At 44.3% G+C, this 21,915-nt stretch overlaps 1 protein-coding gene across 1 annotated transcript in view; it reads left to right on the forward strand.

Moving 5' to 3' along the window:
* egfem1 (EGF-like and EMI domain containing 1) overlaps positions 1-21,915 on the forward strand; it is a gene marked incomplete at both ends in the record, with an annotated part of 92,890 nt that overhangs the window by 60,830 nt on the left and 10,145 nt on the right. Inside the window, 16 exons of the mRNA XM_083636617.1 lie at positions 1,037-1,168; positions 2,638-2,766; positions 2,907-3,038; positions 3,551-3,679; positions 9,659-9,787; positions 10,640-10,768; positions 11,789-11,917; positions 12,202-12,330; positions 13,831-13,959; positions 14,127-14,255; positions 16,378-16,509; positions 17,037-17,165; positions 17,428-17,556; positions 19,017-19,145; positions 19,480-19,608; positions 21,200-21,328. Coding sequence (XP_083492743.1) covers positions 1,037-1,168; positions 2,638-2,766; positions 2,907-3,038; positions 3,551-3,679; positions 9,659-9,787; positions 10,640-10,768; positions 11,789-11,917; positions 12,202-12,330; positions 13,831-13,959; positions 14,127-14,255; positions 16,378-16,509; positions 17,037-17,165; positions 17,428-17,556; positions 19,017-19,145; positions 19,480-19,608; positions 21,200-21,328 — 2,073 coding nt within the window. The remainder of the gene's footprint in view (positions 1-1,036; positions 1,169-2,637; positions 2,767-2,906; positions 3,039-3,550; positions 3,680-9,658; positions 9,788-10,639; positions 10,769-11,788; positions 11,918-12,201; positions 12,331-13,830; positions 13,960-14,126; positions 14,256-16,377; positions 16,510-17,036; positions 17,166-17,427; positions 17,557-19,016; positions 19,146-19,479; positions 19,609-21,199; positions 21,329-21,915) is intronic.

A 21,915-nucleotide genomic window follows, 5' to 3' on the forward strand; every position in this document is an offset into this window, starting at 1 on the left:
CTTTCAGTGTTATTTTTGGAGCATTTCTGCTATTTCTAGGGCATTTCTGCCTTATTAAGTTGCATATGATGTGGTGTAGTTTAATATGAAGTGTAAGGAAGACATAACAGTTTGAACCAGGACATTGAGTGCACCATGTTATCAACCTGCTAACTGTTCCTCCTCTGTGTGCTCCTGTGCAACCACAAAGTTGGCCCTGTCCTATAATCAATCAATCAATCAATCAATCAATCAATCAATCCAGACTTTATTTCAGACTCACGGTCCATATAAAAAACAACATACAACATTAAGAAAAGCCAAATAAGCAGTAACAAAAGAATAATAATAATATACAGTATAGCCTTCATAAAAGAGAACTGTACCAGTGCCTCCACAGAGGTGACTGATATCTGACATCACTACAGCAGCCAGAAGCATGACAATGGCATTCTGTGATACATTCAGTCGGCAGGTAAATGTATACATCAGGTTCCTCAACAGTGCCTGTTGAGTGTTAACACCTGCCGTCACAAACATCTCACTTGCAGAGCTCCATCTGGGTCTCCTGAGCAATATCCTCATGGCATCATTATGCAACCTGAAGTCTATGCATGCTTGCCCTCCTGTAAGCTGACCACAAGTGGGCAGTAGAGAGTGGTATGCAGTATGCTTTAAACAGAGACACCTTCAGTCCATCCATACACATGATAAACTTTCATGACAGGGTAGTTGCTTGTGCATACATTTTGCGGCATTGCCTGTAGATATCATCATCATCTGTCATTTTGTTCTGTAATAAAATTTCCAAGATATTTAACCTTATCACAGACCATAAGGTTATTATCAGACAGTTTATATTATAAGTATTAGTAAGTATTAAGTTTCTGGCAGTAACCTATAGGACAGGGCAAACTGCACTGCCCCATGTGAGACATTTTAGTCTGTTTAGACCCATTGAATACCTCCAAGTGAAATTATTCAGCTAATTCTAATTGATTTTACTAAGCAGTAGGCCACTTAAATGGGTTGCTGATGCTTTCTTCGGTGTCCCCAGACTGCCCTGCTGGTTTCTGGGGGTTGAAGTGCCAGTCATCTTGTAGTCCCTGTGAGAACGGAGGCTCCTGCAACAAGCAGACCGGTGTCTGTGACTGCAAGCCGGGCTTCACTGGGACACTCTGCCAAGTCGGTGAGTGTGACCCAACTTCAGCAGAACCAAACTGATTTTGTGATCATTTGTGCATTTTGTTACACATCTGCTTTTGTTTTCTTGCTTAAAAATATTTTGCCCACTCATTCAACGCCTTATGTTTCAAATTAAAACATTGTGTCAAAGTCGAGCTGAAATGAAAAATTACTTTTTAACTATTTTAGATCACATCCCTGGTGCCCCTATTTGACAATGTATGGCAAAAAATGAATAAAACCCCAATTTCTTTGGTTTTCCACATCAACAGTCAACCAGGTTGTCTTCATTCATAATGAATTCTACAGTGTGCCTACATCAACTAATACTACAGGTATTAAATTCCATGACATGACAGCTCTCAGCCAGTTGAGGTGGTTCGGGCATCTGGTAAGGATTCGGGCATCTGGTAAGGATGCCACCTGGTCGCCTTCCTAGGGAGGTGTTCCAGGCACGTCCAGCTGGGAGGAGACCACGGGGCAGACCGAGGGCTAGGTGGAGAGATTGTATCTCCACGCTGGCCTGGGAACGCCTCAGGATCCCCCAGTCAGAGCTGGCTAATGTGGCCAGGGAAAGGGAAGTTTGGGGTCCCCTGCTGGAACTGCTACCTCTGCGACCCGATCCCCGATAAGCGGTTGAAGATGATGATGATGATGACAGCTGTCAATCAATCTTCATGCCTAGGAGAGAATTCCAAGCAGACAACATGGCTGCCGACATCGGGAAACTTTGCTAGCCCCTAAATGTTAATGATAAGTATAAGTATGTAAGATAAAAAATAAACCAAATGGTAATGACTCAATTTAATGTAGATGATTGAAAGACATAATTGGCTCATTAAGTCACCTTCTAGGAATATCACTATTTAATGTGGCTTGTGGCCTGCTTCAAGACCGGCAGCCGGCTCTCTGCCTCGACTAGGAGGAGGCTGTCTGCCCGGAGGGAGCCAACCGCCGGTACTCTGCCCTGGGGCTGGGCGTAGTGAACTAGCCAGTGAGCACACAGTCCAATTGACATTATATTGTGTTTGTAACATAGACTGTTATTGAAATGTAGGAAACGGGTAGGTTTCAGATTTGTCGGTAAAAGACATTATTTAGTGGACTGTGTTCTCCCTCTGCTCTGAGGCACTGAGAGCAGGGCAGCACTCGCTCAGTCCAGTCCCTCACCCCAGAAACGCCCACTTTTCAACGGTCAAATCAAACTCCTTCACACGCTATGTCCCGCCTCTCTACCCTGTTTCACTCGGAATACGTCACAATAAGGAGTCACACACTGTCCAGATGTTCAGCTCGACTTTAAACATCAATTGATGAAGCTAGAATATAGAATATATAATGTGCTGTGCTTGTTATTTAAATTCTTGATGTGTGAAGTCAAAGCTTTTACAGTTCCTCTAACAAACCCATCGTGTCAGTCAGGCATGGTGGATGACTAAAGCATGTCCCCTGAATGCCATCCTGTCTGTGTAGAGTGTCCTCCTGGGTACCACGGCCCAGGCTGCTCACTGCGCTGCTCATGCCCGCCTGATGCTACGTGTGACCCACAGACTGGAGGCTGCTCCTGCCCTCCTGGCAAACGTGGCCACGGCTGCACAAGTCGTAAGAATGTTTTTTTAAATGAACATTATATTTCATTTCAGTCATAACAGTGAAGGTAGAGTGGCAGATATGAAAGGTAAAATGGCAAAATGGCAAAGCTTGTAGTGTGTTTTCACTGTACTGTTTGCTGACCTTCGCAGCATGTGAATCTGGTTACTGGGGCCACGGCTGTGCCAGTAGATGCCAGTGTGAGGACAGCTCGGTTGGTTGTGACCCAGTTAGCGGCCAGTGTGTGTGTGAGGCCGGCTTCAGCGGAGACCACTGTGAAAAGAGTAAGAAGCTAGAATACTGTTGGACTGTATCACAGACCGTTTCTCTCTCTTTCAGCAGATATATTTTGGTGAATGCTGCCACCATGCGGTGATTCTCTGTTATAACATCATTCATGTACAATACTAAATGTAATAATCTGGATATTCTTTTTTTTTTTTATTATACCAAACCATGTTCTATTTCAGTGACATTGTAATTTGTTTTAGTGATTTGGAATTCACTTTATAATGTGAGCATTTCCTAAGTCAACTATGGCTCAATGAGTACTGGGATAGTCCTCACTTCCTTGAATGAATGAATGAATGAATGAATGAATGAATGAATGAATGAATGAATGAATGAATGAATGAATTTATTTGGTGATAAAATAAAATAACACAACAGTACATATAGTAATGAAAGAACAGACTAAATTTGGATCCCAGGCAGAGGTTAAAAGCATTAAGATGTGTTGCATTGCTAATAATACTCGTGTCCTGATATTCTGCCCCCTCTGTATCTCCACCATTAGAGTGTGTGAATGGCAGCTACGGACAAGGCTGTGCCCAGCAGTGCCACTGTCAGAACGGGGCTCTCTGTGACCATGTGAGTGGAGCCTGCACATGCTCCCCTGGATTTGCTGGAACCTTCTGCGAAAAAAGTAAGACAACTATGGTTTTTTCTCTCTCTTCCCTAAAACCAATTATGCTTAAATCTATTCTACACAATACCTGCCCTGCTGGTATTTGGTTCTCCATTGGCTGGGATGATTGATGACCTTTTATAAATAAAATAAAAATCCATTCAGACAGTAGTATTGGACATTAATGATACCAGAGATTGATCCAGAAACCCTCTGACTTCTAGTTGGCCCCCTACCCTGCCTGCCAACCTTGCACAGTTTACAGTGCCTTGGGACAGTATTCAAACTCCTTGACTTTTCCCACTTTTTGCGATGCTACAGCCTGGCCCTGAATAGAAAATGTGATTACATTATTAAAATATTTAATTAGAATTTGATTACAATAGGATAGTGGATCCAAATTCCTTTGAATGTCCTCGAGATGTCTCTGCCACCTGTGGCCAATTCAATCGATTGGTCAGGATTTAGAACAAAACACACAGATGATATGGCATGTCAGAGCAGAAACTGTCATGAAGTCCAAGAAAAACAATTCAGTGACAGAATTGTGAGGAGGCAGAGATCTAGTGACCATTTTGTGAGTTCAATTCAACAGCACAGTAGGCTCCATCATTAGGAAATGGGGGGGGGGGGATATGTAATTATCCAGTCTCCTCCTTGAGCTGGTTGTCTGACCAAACTGGGGGAAGACATAACTGGTGAAGAAAGACGTAACTGGTGAAGAAGGACCTGCGTCAGATCTTGTTAGAAGGACAACAGTTAGTGCAGCACTTCACAGTGGCCAGAAGGAAGCCACCCCTGGAAAGGAAGATGCGCATGACAGCAATCTGGAGATCAAAATACCTGGGCCATATACCAACACATTCATAAGGAGCAACTGCTTCATAGTGCCAAAGACCTTAGTTTGAGGCAATTGTTTCTGTTCCAACTGGTCAATGACCCTAAGCACCCAGCCAAACCAACACTGGAATGGCTTCAGAACAAGAATAGGAAAGTCCTGGCCCAGACTTGAATTTCATTGAAAATCTGTGGAATGACTTGAAGGTAGCTGTTCAGCGATGCTCCTCGTCCAACTCCATCGATCTCTGAGCAAATCTGCAAGGTCGATTTGTAGACTGGAAGCTGTAACTGCTTCTAAAGATGTGTCTACAGAGTATTGCTTCAGAGGGTTCAGTACTGTACTACTCAACCCTTGCAGCTCAAAAGACCTTGCCGACTTCAATAAAATTGCAAAGAACTGTGTAAAGAAATGGGAAACTGTCATATAACCATCATGCTTCGAAGAAATGAAAAGAAGTACTTATTTCAATGAGATATTCTTGTATTTCATTTTCACAAAATGTGCAACATTTCTAAAATATTTCTTTGTAATTTGTCACTATCATGTTTTTTGTTGTAGATTATTGACAAAATCTTAATGAATATATTTTTTTCTTTTGGTTTGATTTAAAAAAAAATGAGAATGGCGATTGAGCCAGAGCAATATCCACAAACATGTAAACTACGATCGTACAGACACCATCTCTTTTCTATAACGAACACACAAGACAAACACGTCAACACCACGTGAGGGATAGGGGGATAAAAACAACAACAACAATAAAAAACAAACAAACAAGGAAAAAACAGAAAAAAGGTAGAAATACACACAGTAGCACTTAAGCATAGTGGTTGCAGTATTATCCAGAATAGACAACACAGTATAGTAACAATGTAGTAGCCTGGGTAAACCCATCCCCCACGTGACCTGCTCTCAGACCTGTTCTCAGTCACTATGTGCTAGTGACTGGGAACTGAGAGAGCAGGTCACGTGGGGGCTGGGTTTACCTAGGCTAACAATGTAGCAGTAGTAGTTTCTACAAATAGATACAGCCTAAATATAAATAAAATGGAGCAAACAAATAAATGGAATATTTTGAAGGTGCATTTATTTATTTTCGTATGTATGTTCCCCAGCCTGTTAAGTTATCCAACACGATGTCCCATTTGCTAATCCTTATCCCTGCTGAAGACAATTGCCCCTTATTGCTTCACATACAGGTGAGATTATTATCACGGTGTTGAACACTGTGTCCTCTAGAGGGTGCTGCAGGATATTCTTTTGGTTTTGTTCAGGGCTTAGTGAATCATCAGCATTTCATCGAATTACATCAGAATATGTCAATTCATAATCAAATCCATTCCAGTGAAAAAATGAAAAGCAGCTGCAACAAATCACAACATAGAATCTATATTAATCATTGTAGGATAGACACAGGTGATGTATCTCATAAGCTGCATTTGCGAGAATAGTCATTCTGTCATTCTAAGCATCGTGCCATAGCAAACCCTTCATATAATTGATACCCTTCTTGTCATTGTGCTATTTTTCCTGACTATAAAGACATACCAACAGTCACAGAGTCTTAACAATGTAATAGATTTGTATTTGATTATAGTCTTTTGACTGGAAGTGGTCTTATGTTATTACAAGGTGTAAGATTTACTGTAAGTGTACTACCAGCCCCAGAAATTCATACCACCGCAGTAGTACACGGGGCATCGTAAATCATGGCCATGTCACACTAGAACAGAGCTCCACATCCCTAGTCATAACAGTCTAATGGCCTCAGACACAGACGTCACTCTGATTGGACGTTGCTGTGGAAATAGGGCTATCGGTCTGGCCAGATTGTGTTTTTTGAAGGCCTTTTCGCCTCAAACAGAGGTGTCCAGTTTCTCAGTCTTCTGCTGGGCCTCTTCCTTCAGGAGTAGTCAGGAAGAGGCCTGCCCTGTGAGAAGGACCAGATCTTTCTCGCACGTCTGTCCGCTCCACAGAATTAGAATGGAAAGCGGTGGCATTCCTGTTCAATCAACAAGGGTGATTTGGTCCGTCCACTGGCAGAACCTTTGATCATGTAACATCTGACCCTAGAGCTGCAACGAGCAGGCGATTAATCAATTAGTGGATTGACAGAAAATTAATTGGCTTTTTTTTTTATAACCAATAATTATATAGACTAGGTTTTAATAAACAATACTAAAATTCTCTTGGGTTTCTTTAGTATTTTGTGACAGTTAACTGGGTTGTGAATGTGGCCTGTTGCTGTTGGTCAGGACAAAATAAGACATTTGAGGACTCATCTTGGGCTTTGAAGAAAAAGTGATGGACACTTTCACCAAATTGTGACATTTTATAGACCAAACGACTAATCAATTAATTGAGAAAATAATCGACAGATTAATCGATAATGCAAACAATTGTTAGTTGCAACCCTATTTGAATATTTGAAGCTTGTTACCATGGCAAAGGCATTGTTTCATTGACTATTCCCGTGGCACTGAGTTTGAGGCCAAAAGTGTTTGTCAAGTTTCGTCGCAGGGAAACAAGTCAATGGGCCCGGCGCTCTTGATCGCTTCTTTAATTAACGTGCATCACGCTCTGTTCCAGTCGCTTTGATGTTTGCATTCAAACAATGGAGCTGGCGGCAGTCGAAAAGAATTCTGGTCCGACGGGCATCAAACATCTGCAAGAACCCGGTGCTGTTTTGTTGTCGTTGTCTCGACCTCAGTCAGTGTATAGAGTAGACCATGAATGGCACCAGGAAGCTCTATTCTATGCTGTCTCTCTATCCAGTCTATTTCTGTGGTCTGCTCTCCCCGGGCCGGGCCGGCTGTGTGGTCCCAGGACCTGCTTTATAGGCTGACAGCAGTGGCTCTTACACAACCAGGGATCTGGAAATAATCCCCCCCTGTCTTAAAGAGCTCATTTAGTGTAGAGATGGAGTCTGTCAGCGATGGCACAGGTGTGTGTGTGTGTGTGTGTGTGTGTGTGTGTGTGTGTGTGTGTGTGTGTGTGTGTGTGTGTGTGTGTGTGTGTGTGCGTGGGTGGGTGGTGGGGCGACTCCTCTGTGCCTACCTATAAACACAGGCTCAGAGAGAAGAGGCTACACTTAGAAACACGAGCAGACCCCAGGCTAATATCACATGACAGATTGATGCTCTGGGTTGATATGGATAACAGTCGCCCCCTGCTGGTGTAAACAAATAATAAACTTTGCCGTTTGGAAACTTCAGTGCAGCCTCTGTGGATTTGATGTATGTGTACTTCAGCAGACATATATTGTAGGCAGAGAATGTATTTGGATTGAAAGTATTTAACCATGTTGAGGTGATTACGCCTGTCAGCAAGATCCCCCTAAGATGGAACAGAGAAGCCCTCCCTCCCCCCAGTATTAGACATTCAGCTTCTATTGAGCTTATTTTTACTATTTAGCTTTATATAACAGCCACTTGGTTAAAACGAATCCGACAGTAGTTTGAAGGCAAGATTAACTATGTGTTTTACAATGAAACATTAGTGACACATATCTCCCTCGGGGGACATAGGAAGACTCACTTGTTGCCATGGTTTCAGTAATCGGTATCATCATAATAAACAATAGACAATAAACCAGTGCCTTGGTACAGTACCGCCACAGACCTACAGTGCAGTGCAGCTGGTTTGAAATGACAGCATCCTCATTGGGCTAGCTTTAATAGCATCATAGCCTCACCACTACAGAGGCAGGCGCAGACGTCATGCTGTCAGCGTGGGAACACAGCAGCGGCCATGCCAGAAACTGCTGAGCAGGAAGGATGCTTTCCCCCAATAGCAGCCTTGTGGCGAAAAGAGGCGGACTGGACAGCGTCGCCACTTGGAGCGAGAACAGGAGGGAGTGATGCATACACTGCTGGCAAAGCCCCTGGACACAGTGGCATTTAGAGTGGAGAGAAACAGCGTAGTTGCACCGCTCTCCTTGTATAGTCCACATGTGCCTTGCTGCCATTTTCTGTTGTACTCCCATTCGGGGCTTCCTTTGATAACATTGTCCACTCGTGAAAGAGTAGTATGTAAATGAGAACAACTGCCGGCCACTGAGAGGATTGGAACAGAAGGTTTATAGAAACTGGGCCAGGGCCAGAAGCCTTAACCAGCTCCAGGTTTTCCTTCACACATTATGAGAGCGCAGAGCAGAAGAGGGAGAAATGTCAGCAACGACTGTCAATCAATCAAAGGCGTTTGGCAGAGCCGCAGCAGCGTTCCTGTAAATACAGGCCAGAATGGAGGGACTTGTTTTGCAGAATACAACCATTATGCTTGTGTTACGCTGTGATCCCCACAACTGCTCGCTGACAAATTGAGCAATCAGAAAAAGGCGGTGGATAAACAGAGTCATTCTTTCCTGCTCTGCTGAAGTCATGCTTACAGACAATATTTACATCCCAGTAGTGGGAAAGGCTCGTTCTTGGTCCAGCCTGTGGCGAAGTCCTGTTGGATGGTAGGCACCGTGTTTACCAAACTCCCTGAGTGTCTATTGACTCTGCACACACTTAAACAATCTCTCTGGCCCTCCCAGAGAATGGGAAACAGACTCTTACACTGGCATCTCCGTACCATGCACCAGCAATGGTGTGTGTGTGTTTGTCTGTGTGTGTGTGTGTGTGTGTGTGTGTGTGTGTGTGTGTGTGTGTGTGTGTGTGTGTGTGTGTGTGTGTGTGCGTGCGCTTGTGCGTGTGTTAGGGGGGCACGGTAACCTGGCTTTGTTTTGCCTTGTATCGGTGGGGCCTGTGGACTCAGCAGGTGCTCTAATTACCAGCTCTCTGCGTGTCCCCCCCGCCCACCCCCCAAAGGGAACGGCCTCCGCACCGCCATGGGCTTTGATGTGGCCCAGATACACCACACATGTGGGACATGAGCTCACTTAACGAACACAGACGCTCCGCAAATGAACAGCCGCAGCGTGGTACTGCAATTTGATATTGGTATTTTCGGTAGGTGGTAAGACAGAGAGAGAGAGAGAGGGAGAGAGAGAGAGAGAGAGGGAGAGAGAAAGTAGGAGGGCGATAGGAGGGAGATGGGGAAGGGACGAGAAAGAACAAAATAAAATAAAAAAAAGTTGGCATCTAAGCCTTTTCCTCTCCTCTTCTGTGAAACTGCCAGTTCTAACCAGTGGGATGTTTTATCTTGGCCCGCAGTGTGCCCGGACGGCTTTTACGGTCTTGACTGTGGCCAGATGTGCGAGTGCAGGAACGCTGCCCGCTGCCACCACATCACAGGAGCCTGCCTCTGCACCGCCGGCTGGGCACCGCCACACTGCATTCTGGGTAATGGAAGCCACATCATTAAAACGGGGTGTGAGGGAGGCCCTCGCTGCAGCCCATCACGACATCCTCTCCTTAAACACAACTGCGATGTGTTTGTGAACAATTATCTCCATAATGAGACATTGCCGATGACTTTTTTTAGGGATGGGTACAACAGGGTGGAGAGAGAGGCGGGGCGGACAGGAGTGCCCTCCGGCAACGATGTTTAATTGAGGTCTATTCTGGATAAATGCACCCACGTGTTAAATGAACGTCGGGGAGGAGGAGGAGGAGAGCGCCGCTCGCAAGCCTCTTTTAGGAGGCCAACCCATCAGTGTTCTCATGCTAAGATTTCCTCCGCATTTCATGGCGTTGTTTTAATGAAGCCAGTGAAAAAGGCCCGCTAAAGTTCAGAGTCTGTCATTCTGAAGTCTTATTCAAGGCTCCCCTCTTTGCCACAGACATTTAGTGGTCCTGGCTACCAGAGCCAGAGTCAGCAGCAAGCCACCAGCATGACTTAATGATGCGTCTCTGTCATTAGCTGGTTTCCCTCCTCTCTCTTTGACTCCAAAATGTCATCGTCCACATTCATCATTAGGGAGAAGTTCACAATATGTGTGCCAAAAACCAAAATGCACCCAAAAATGTCCGCGCCTTTATAGTCTTCTAGTCTCACACGTCCACAGTGCACGGAGCTGCAGCGTGTTACGAGATCATACTGAGTGTGTATGTGTGTGTGTGTGTGTGTGTGTGTGTGTGTGTGTGTGTGTGTGTGTGTGTGTGTGCGGTGTGCATGCGTGTGTGTTCTATGCGGTACGACATCATGTGTTCGTGTGTGTGCTTGTGTGCCGTGGCTTGTGTGTGTGTGGGCAGAGTGCCCGGCGGGTCGTTTTGGGGAGCGCTGTGGTCAGACCTGTGAGTGTCAGAACGGTGCCAGGTGTGACCACGTCAGCGGGCGCTGCAGCTGCACGGCCGGCTGGACAGGAGGCAGCTGCCAACTGCGTGAGTAGCTCATCACGCTGTCCCATACCATTAAAACAGGGATCCTATGAGGTTCCTATTGGTGCTTTCTTAAAGGAGAAGTTCACCCAAAACATTTAAATTCAGTGATACTAGTCCTGGAGTCTCACAGCAAAACACAGTTGCAGCATTCTCTAAACAACAATAGACCCTTTTCACGGTGGCATTTCTTTTTGCCCCAAAGGCAGGATAAACACAGGTGTACCAAAACATTAAGGTTTCCAACTTCCAGTCCATTTGGTGTTCCACTGCTGGGGCCCCTAATTAGTGAGTTGATTGCACCTGTGTTTATCCTGCCTTTTAGGCACAAAATGGCAGCTGTGAAAAGGGTCTATCAAAGTGAATGGTGACTATTTTTACATTTGAAAGTTGGTCACCACTCACCATCCACTTAAATTGCATAGGAGAATGCTGCGACGGTGTTTTGCTGTGAGAACCCAGGACTGTTTTGTGGACTAAAAGACTTCCACATGGGGGTGAGTAGATAATCACTGAATTTTAATTTTTGGTTGAACTTCTCCTTTAAGCAAAGGATGACGAGAAGAAGTTTGAGATCATTAGAAATGCCCTTTCAAGCATTTGCAAGCCTGCATGCATGCTCACTCACATGCACACTCATGCACACAAACACATGTACACTAATGCACACAAACACATACACACATGCACATACACATACACACATGCACACTTCCTCTCTTTACCACAGTTCATATTTTGAGTATTTTGCCTGTTCTGCAGCACATAGCCTTCACACATTTCCTTTGAAAAGGGATACAGTATAATTAATTAATGGCTATTAGACATGACAATTGGATATTGAGATGCATATCTATTTTTCATTACATTTATAATAAACAATCACATCACAGTCACATCAGTACCCATAATCTTAACACTTTTATGGTTACTGGTCTTTTGTATAATAACTATATCCTTCATATTAATGTTACTGCCCATCCATCAACTCTTAAGTCTGTCTTTTATTGGATGTGTGTTCAGCCTGTCCTGCAGGACGATACGGGGAGCAGTGTTCCCATCAGTGTCTTTGTCAAAATGGAGGCTCATGTGACAGGGTGGCTGGCCAGTGCTCCTGCCACCATGGCTGGACTGGAGCCGCCTGTGAGTTAGGTGAGTCCTTCTTCCTCTCTTGATGCCAAATCAAACTACTAGATGACTACTACATGTAGAGGACTACAGTAGCATCACAGTCTATGACGGGCAGACACTTCAATGTTTTAAACAAATGCATGATTTGTAGTAAGCAGTAGTAAGGGAGCTGAAGGAAACGCATAGTGTAGGAATGTGACTTTAAATATCCTTACTTGATGAAATGGAAACCTGTTGTGGGTTTTTGAGGTAAAGCAAGCCTAAAATGTAACTTTGATCTGAGGCATCTTTTCCCTCTCTCCTAGAGTGTGAGGAGGGGCGTTATGGAGAGAACTGCAGCCACACCTGCAGCTGTGCCAATGGGGGGAGATGTGACAGAGTGACGGGAAGATGTGTCTGTGCACCTGGCTGGACAGGAGAAAGCTGTCAGACAGGTGACTTAATAGATGTGACAGAGTGACGGGAAGATGTGTCTGTACACCTGGCTGGACAGGAGAAAGCTGTCAGACAGGTGACTCAGCACTTCACATAACTTTCAAATGTAGTGTTGCCAGTGTATAGTCGAGTCGGACTTGGACTCGAGTCTGAGTCCTCAGCTCATTTTCAGGACTATCAACTATTAAATTTAGGGTCTTATGTGAGTAATTGTGTGCCTCAGAAAGTAGGAGACATTAGTTTCAACCCAAACCCCCAAAATCGCCACTTTTCTACAAGGTCTGGATTTCCACTTCCTCATTGAAGAGAGCGGTGCTAAAATGAATTATCTTATGACGTCACAAGATTTTTTGTCCGTTCTTATAAAACCTTCTTGCCCCCACAGCGCTCGCTCAGTGTCTGTCTGTCTCCCTCCCGCTCTGTGTGCCGAGCGCTATGCTGCCTGCTCTCTCTCTCTTTCTCTCTCACTGTCACACACACACGCACGCACTCCATCTCTCTTTCCTTCTCTCTCTCTCTCCTTCTCTCTCTCTCCGTTTCCCTCCCCCTCTCTCTCTCTCGCTCTCTCTCTCTCTCTCTCTCTCGGAGGAGACCTGCAGTCCTGCACGCACACACACAGGACATGCCCCACACAGTCAGCGGGAGAAAAGAGAGTCTAAAATCGAATTGATTCTCATGACTTTTGTCATGACTGTCAAACCTAAATTTATATACTTTGCGACGTTCATCATCGTTCAAATTTGGCTGGTGGCTTATTAACATAAGGTTCCTGTGATGTGATGAACTCAAAATGCTAAACAATAAAAAAAATATTTCTGGTTTCCAGGGACTTTAAGTACTGATGACTTGGACTTGGACTCAAACATTCGTGTATTCGGATTCGGAAGTTGGAGACATGGACTCAGTGTTGTTAATTGATGAAGAGCTTTCTCTTTTTGTAATCGGCCCTAATAATGTGGCAAAATACATTGATAGCTACAGTATATTAACACCGTGACATTATTCTATTTAGTGCATGTGTGTTCCACCTACATGTGGATTCATGCTCATGCTACTCTGGACTCAGACTCAGGTAATGGGGACTGGACTCTGACTTTTCTTTGATGACTTGGACTTGGACTTAGACTTGAATACGGGGGACTCGAGACTCAACTTTGACTCGAGATATACTGACTCGACTACAACATTGGTTGTCGCGATTGTTTTTAGCAATTTAAAGTACTTGATTACATATTAAACACTATGTAACTAGGAATCTATTTTTGGGGCATACTGTACTGTACATTAACCTTTTCTAACATTTCTGCTTTTGAGTAAAAGGGCAGAAAGCATCAAACATCAAAGTAGCTTTGTCAATTTACCCTCAGTAAATAAAGGTTTAAGAAAAAAAACATGAACATTACAAAATGCATTGCATTGCAGGTCAAATATACATTATATATATTCCCTGACTGTGATGTTGCATGCTGAGTGTAAATGCCTGTGTGTTTTGGCTGCAGCCTGTCCTAAGGGACAGCATGGCGCGGGCTGTGAGCAGAGGTGTGACTGTGTCCACGGTGCGAGCTGCCATCATGTGACGGGCCGCTGTGAGTGTGAGCCAGGCTGGAGGGGAGCCAGGTGCGACAAATGTGAGTGCGGACAGGAAACTGCTAACACCCGTCATAGTCATGCTCTGGGATTGCCATAATATTACTGCCATCATACAATATGGTCATCGTTTGATAAGAGGTTATGTGTGATAGACAACATTTGACTGGATTGCTGTGTTAGTTAATAATATGAAATGCACCCCCAGCCTGCCTCCCAGGGTCCTACGGAGCTTCCTGCAGCCAGCGGTGTGGCTGCCATGCTGGGGTGTCCTGTCACCATGAGACAGGGACATGTGGCTGTCCCCCTGGACTCACCGGCAACGGCTGTGAGAAGAGTAAGCCTGAATAGACAATCTATTCTCTATTGTCATCTATTTATGGTAGAGTGAGATCCAGATGTTGACAAAATTTGTCGTTCAACACACCGACATAAAGACTTTCCCCAGGGAGCCTAATGGTGTAGGGGCGGGTGTCACTTTGGTCACTGTTCATGTTAAATGATGGGTCGTCCATCTTTTTGATGGAAGTGGAAAACACAATATCGTGCAGTTTCAGAATACCGTATATGACAAATGTTCATTATGTATAGCTGGCCATTGAGAAGGGCTTGGCATATGGCTAATATCCATGTCATGCTTTTCAAACCAATGGTCTGCCATATGTGCCATGTTTAAGGACTCTGTCATACTGGAAGACACCACTCTCATCAAGGAGGAAAGGCAGAGTGGTCACAAAGAATTATTACGTTAATACTAATTAAAATTTCCCTTGCCCTCTTGGGGATGATTACCATTTACGCCATTGCACCAGTACAGCGCCATTCACTGTGGCATGACTGTATGCTAATGTTTCATTCTTTTTAGACCATACCCTATAGAGCTCAACAGTCATGTGACCTTTCTTGCCCCAGAAGTGTATTCCCCATTCAGTTTCTCCATAGACAATTCGAAAAATCCTTATATAACGAGTTTTAAGGCTTGAACCAAGACCACCATTCTTCGAATTTCCGATCTTTTTTCCCCTTGCATATATTTTTAGTTTTTTTTGGCTGAAAGCGAAATGTTTTATGGTCACTCACGATTCTCTGGAAGACTGGTTGGCTTGGATCAAGCCTTAAAACTCGTGACATACTGTAAGGATGTTTCAAAATGTCTATGGAGAAAATGAATGGGGAATTCACTTCTGGGGCAAGAAACGTCACACGACTGGTGAGCTCTATATAGGTCTGTGTAAGAGCAGCTTCACCACTCAACCCTTCACCACTCTCTCTCTACCACCCCCCCCCCCCCCCCCCTCTTTTTCCTCTCCTCACACACTCCCCAGACATCTGATAAATGTTACACACTGGTTGCCAAGTCAAACAGAAGGCATTGTTTTTGTCTCCTCAGCGGCGGATAAGGGCTTTTGGAAGGCAGACACGCATAATGACAGCGCCGTAATTGCCTCTTTAGTCTGGGGTTCTTTCTTATCTGTCTCCCCGCGCTGCCTACAGTGCGGCCTGCTGGAGGAGCTAAGTGCTGCGCTCTCACCAAAAAACATGTTTGCTTCGCAGATTTATCTTGCGCCCGCTATGACTGATTGTTCGTCTGTGGGCTCACTCATTACTGTGACGAGAATGTGTGTATGTATACAGAACGGGTGTGTGAAAGAATGTGTGTGTGTGTGTGTGTGTGTGTGTGTGTGTGTGTGTGTGTGTGTGTGTGTGTGTGGGTGTGTGTGTGTGGGTGTGTGGACACCAGGGAAAGTTCTCAGCAATATGGGTGTTACCATTCAATTACTGAATGTCCCAGTATGTCCTGAGAGTCTTGTGAGGAAGGCTGAAGTGGGCGGGGCTCCGTTAACGCTCTCTACTAAATGCATCCACGTTTGAGGCTCTATCTGTTGTCCAAATGTATACAAAATCATCTCCCTGGTGTACAGATTTAACACAGTGTTGGAGACGTGGTGTAATTTTCCAAGTCAGCGAGGAAGCCGTTCATATACACTATGGATTTGTAATTTGTTACAGCTGGACATGAAGTGAGAATAAAATAATTTTGTTGTAACTGTCTGGAAATATTTCCAAATGCTTGTTTTCCATGTGAAAGTTGTATTTCAAGTCCATTCTGTCCATTGTATTCTCATGAGGTTTGGTGCAATTTTTACCATATTTCCATAAATACTAACTGCTCATTGGCTGCTTGGGTTTAGAGTTAATTACAAACACATGTGCTTTGATTACCAAAACCTGTTGTTTGATAATAAACACGTGGAATCTGCTACCGTGACTAATCCTGTTAATATAACCATAATTGATGAATTCAAATAAATCCTGGAGTTGGGCTTTAGCTCCACATTTTAGGGAAACCGATGTTCCCGGAAAACAACAATTTTACTGCACATAATTCCTTATTAAAATTGAACAAATGGCACCAGTGGAATGTGTATGTGACGTGGCTGTGGTTGTGTGTCCTGTAGCCTGTCCATCTGGCATGTACGGGCAGAACTGCAGCCAGCTGTGCCAGTGTTCAGGAGAGCAGGAGCAGTGCCACCCGGTGACTGGCAAATGTACCTGCCTACCTGGTTACTATGGGGCTCGCTGTGAGTTACGTAAGTATACTGTTGATTCACTGCTGTCAATGTGGACACGCATGAACCAAGCACATACTGATACAGAGACAGTAGAGCAACAGAGAGGCGGGACTAAGTGGGAAAAACAGGCCGACACGGTTCACAGTTGGCCCCACTTGTATATTCCAATCCAAACATTCTTAGATCAATGGCAAACAAAACCTTTTGTTAGCCTGTCATGATGCTAGTTGTGTTGGTTTCACATGTGGCTATCAGACTGTAAAATGATAACTTTGAAATTCCACTAAGCATAAGGAAATGGAACTAGTTCTGCGAGCCAGTTAGCTGTATCCTGCAAGCACCTAAATTGCCCATGTGGATTTATAGAGTAGTAACATATTACTTTTGGCAATTGTCAAAATGATGATAGGGGAATCAAAGCATGATGTTTTTGGCCTCTGCCATTCATCTGATCTAAAATTAGAGATCAAATATTACAACGTCATCATAACAACACTTAGCTTCCCTCATGTCTCTTTCATCGCTACAATCTGTCTCCATTGCAGGATGCAGGACGGGGACTTACGGGCCAAACTGCAAGTCAAGATGCAGCTGCATTAATGGCGGTCGCTGTGACTTCAGATCTGGGGCGTGCCAGTGTCCACCTGGCTTCATTGGTGCCGACTGCAGCTTGCGTGAGTCAAGACAAACACACCTGTTTGCATTGCCGAGAGAGAAGAACCGGGCCTTTCTGTGTGCCTTTCTTAGTTGGAGTTAGTGTTTTAGGGATAGTGGGCATTCCATCCGACATGGTTTATTCATGGGAAACATCCAGTCATCTATTACTCACCCCTGAATCATCCCACAAGGCTTATGGAGTTCATATATTTATCGAGATGCGGCTATCCATTTGTTTGACTCTGTTGTGTGATGACAGGTTTACTGGTATTTCCATAGGTTGTCCTACGGGGTACCACGGGAAGGACTGTGCCCTGCCGTGCTCCTGTGGGGAGGGAGGACAGTGCCACCCAGTAACTGGGAGGTGTATCTGCGCCCCTGGTAGGATGGGACTGTCCTGCCAACAAGGTAAGGGCTAAGTCCAAACTGACCACCCAATTAAAACTCCAAGCAAGTTACAGAATGCACCAACACATATTGCAGCATGCGTGCATACACACATACGCCTCAACTTTCACTGAAATCCTCACAATTAGCAGCAGATGTACAAAACATTCACGATAATGCACGCAATTATCTAGGCCTACCACATACAGCAATTTAAATAAAATGAAACCAATCTTAACTCTCCCTCACTGCTTGAGTCCGTCAGACTGGGGTTTTGCGGTTGAATGAAACACGCAGTTCACTCATCCCTGAATTTCCTTAAGTCCTACTATAGGCCCACCTATAATGCATGGCATAGACTTGATGTCATGTCAGCATAAATATCTCATCTGACCATCAGTCTGATCAAAGTCTGATATATAAGCAGCAATTTGCAGCAGTTAGGATGTGCAATTTGATCATCTGTAAGGATGGAGATTGGAAAATGGGTTGAATTAATGAAAAACTACTATTAGAGATCATTGTAGAATTGGCTGCAAATGGTGACCTTGGTATCAAGGCTGTGATACATTCAATAAAGACTGACATATCATTCCAGTAGTCAATAAGTTTAAAATTGAATGGTTATATCGAGAGGCGATTTATTGCCAGTGATGACTCAAACAGGTATCACAGGATTTATACAGGCTTTGGATTGTGTTGAATTGATTTAACCTTCTAGCCTTCTATTCACACAGTATACACAGAGTTAACAGTTGACATACATCAATAAGAACCATTGGCCTTAATGAGCTCATCAGAGATGGAAGGCGTAACTGGCAAGTGGGGAAACAACCAGGAAAATGAGGGTGTATTTTCGACATCTTCTCACTGTATATTTAAGTAACAAATTCTCCATTTCCTCAGTGTGAGGGACTGTAATGATCATCACAGAAGTGTTTTCCTGGGGAACAGAGGCAGAGTTGCTCTTTCCTAATCTCTCCGTATCAGTCGTTCCACTGGATTGCAGACGGGAGTTTCCATGGCCGCCTGCGCTAAATGCTCTCTTCTCCAGCGGCCCGCATGTCTGTGGACATGCCACCTCTTATGTTCCTCTTGTTGAATGTTTACAGAGACGGAGAAGTAGCTCGTTCTCCGTGTTCCGTGTCGCTGGATTTGGCGAAGGAGCAAATAAATAAACAGGAAAATCAAAGACACGATTTGCTTATTGTTTTCCCAATCTAAATTACCCAGAGAAACATGATTATTCTTTTATATCAGGGCCAAATTAGACTTAGACTTTGCCTTCTCACTAATGAACTGTTGCTTAAATAAACTTGAATGTGGTTAGTGCAATCGTGTGTGTGTGTATGTGTGCATGCGTGCTGCGTGCGTGCGTGTGTATCTATCTGTGTGTTACAGTCTTTGGTGTGGTTGCTTAGTAGAGCACAGAGGCCTGTAATGCTTGTGTCGGTCTGATGTTCTCTGAATCCTTCCTGCAGCGTGTCCGCGGGGCCGTCACGGCCTGCAGTGCAGAGGCACATGCAGCTGTCAGAACGGGGCGCTGTGTGACCCCATCCACGGCTCCTGCACGTGTGGGCTGGGCTGGAGCGGGTCGCGCTGTGACAGAGGTACAAGTTGAGCGGCAGTAGAGCGAACATCAAATAAACAGCGCTGAACAGAACCATGTTGTTGTCTACATGGGAAATCAAAAATCCTAGCTAATGTCCCAGGATTTCTTTTGGCTAGTCTGCTGCACTAGCATAATTCTGCTGATAAATTGTTGTTTCTCAGAAATCACAGCTGTATTTATAACCAAGGTCGTGTGTGTGTGTGTGTGTGTGTGTGTGTGTGTGTGTCTGTGTGTGTGTGTGTGTGTGTGTGTGTGTGTGTGTGTGTGTGTGTGTGTGTGTGTGCGTGTACGTGCATGTTTGTGTGTGTGTGTGTGCGTGTGTGTATATTTAGCCTGTTTACAGGGGAAGTACGGGCCTGACTGTGCCCTAGACTGTCCGTGCCAAAATGATGGAACCTGCGATCGTTTTACTGGCATCTGCAGCTGCACTGCTGGATACTATGGCCACTCCTGTCAACACAGTATGCTAACATACAGATGTAACACAACACAGTATGCTAACATACAGACGTAACACAACACAGTATGCTAACATACAGATGTAACACAACACAGTATGCTAACATACAGATGTAACACAACACAGTATGCTAACATACAGATGTAACACAACACAGTATGCTAACATACAGATGTAACACAACACAGTATGCTAACATACAGATGTAACACAACACAGTATGCTAACATACAGACGTAACACAACACAGTATGCTAACATACAGATGTAACACAACACAGTATGCTAACATACAGATGTAACACAACACAGTATGCTAACATACAGATGTAACACAACACAGTATGCTAACATACAGACGTAACACAACACAGTATGCTAACATACAGATGTAACACAACACAGTATGCTAACATACAGACGTAACACAACACAGTATGCTAACATACAGATGTAACACAACACAGTATGCTAACATACAGATGTAACGGGGTTCCTCCGCCTTTCCGACATGCTGCCACTCCGAACGTTAACTTCCATTATTCGGACTGGCGGTCGTTCACCTTAGAAGCCGCAATGCCGACCTTAGGTTTAGGCGTGGGGGTGGGAGAGGTTAGGTTTTGGGTTAGGGTCTGGGGGAGGTTAGGTTTAGGCATGGGGGGAGGTTAGGTTTGGCGTGGGGGCTGAGAGAGGTTAGTGAAAAACGGGGAATATAGACCCCCTTTCTGAGTGCCGATATTTCGGAGTGGCAGAACGTCGGAGTGGCAGCACGTCGGAGTGGCAGCATGTAACCCAGATGTAACACAACACAGTATGCTAACATACAGACGTAACACAACACAGTATGCTAACATACAGATGTAACACAACACAGTATGCTAACATACAGACGTAACACAACACAGTATGCTAACATACAGATGTAACACAACACAGTATGCTAACATACAGATGTAACTCAACACAGTATGCTAACATACAGATGTAACACAACACAGTATGCTAACATACAGATGTAACACAACACAGTATGCTAACATACAGACGTAACACAACACAGTATGCTAACATACAGATGTAACACAACACAGTATGCTAACATACAGATGTAACACAACACAGTATGCTAACATACAGATGTAATACAACACAGTATGCTAACATACAGATGTAACACAACACAGTATGCCAACATACAGATGTAACACAACACAGTATGCTAACATACAGATGTAACTCAACACAGTATGCTAACATACAGATGTAACACAACACAGTATGCTAACATACAGATGTAACACAACACAGTATGCTAACATACAGATGTAACACAACACAGTATGCCAACATACAGATGTAACACAACACAGTATGCTAACATACAGATGTAACACAGAAATCAACTTACCTCCGGCCTCACTTCACACCTTTTGACAGCTGGCTTTGCATCCGATTTTTTTTCTTCCCACTTCATCAAAAAAAAAACTGACTTGAATGCAACTTGAATCCATGATCTTACCAAGGCAACATTTTCTGCAGAAGCTTGAAATCAGCAACCTTGACCTCAATTCAGCATCTTGTGTCTCTCCCAGGATGCCCGTCTGGGTTTTTTGGAGTGAACTGTGCCCGTCCATGTGACTGTAAGGTGGGGCAGACATGTGATCATGTGACAGGCCACTGTGTGTGTCCGCCAGGCTACCATGGGTCACAGTGCCAGAGACGTGAGTATTGACCACTAGGGGTGTAACAATTCGTATTGAACCATTTAGGTACGAGACTTTAGGTTCATTACGCATTGAAAACCAAACAAATCTTTCACTGCTGAACAGTGCAAGTCTTCTACATGGATATGATGGTAAACTAAAACTGAGACAAAAAGAAGAAAGGTGTTGGAAGAAAACATTGTCATACACATTGAAATACAATTTTTTAACTTCAGTTACTTTTTAGCATTGTCTCTGGCCTGCCAGGAATGCAAAATGGGTAAAGAGTAATAAGCGAATGTATTTCCAGTAGAAGTGCATGTTTGACAGAAGGGGATATGCCCCAGACAGCAGCCTCCAAGTCCTTCCTCAGTGCAGTGAAGGATAATTGTGAAAAGAGAAACGCTTCAGGAAACCATAAGCAAAGGGATCAAGCCCAGGCAGTCACAAGCCAGTGCACATTAACATCCTGAGCCACCTGGATGCCCAGCTGCAAGAGGACATGTGCAGATATGAGCATGCATGAATAAGACATTAAACAAACACAGAGTGTGTGGGAGTGTGTGTTGGCCCATCTCAGTGAGCAGGCAGACAGGCGGGCTAGT

This window comes from Poromitra crassiceps, assembly GCF_964638095.1.
Source record: "Poromitra crassiceps genome assembly, chromosome: 5".
In the NCBI taxonomy this organism is placed as follows: Eukaryota; Metazoa; Chordata; class Actinopteri; order Beryciformes; family Melamphaidae; genus Poromitra; species Poromitra crassiceps.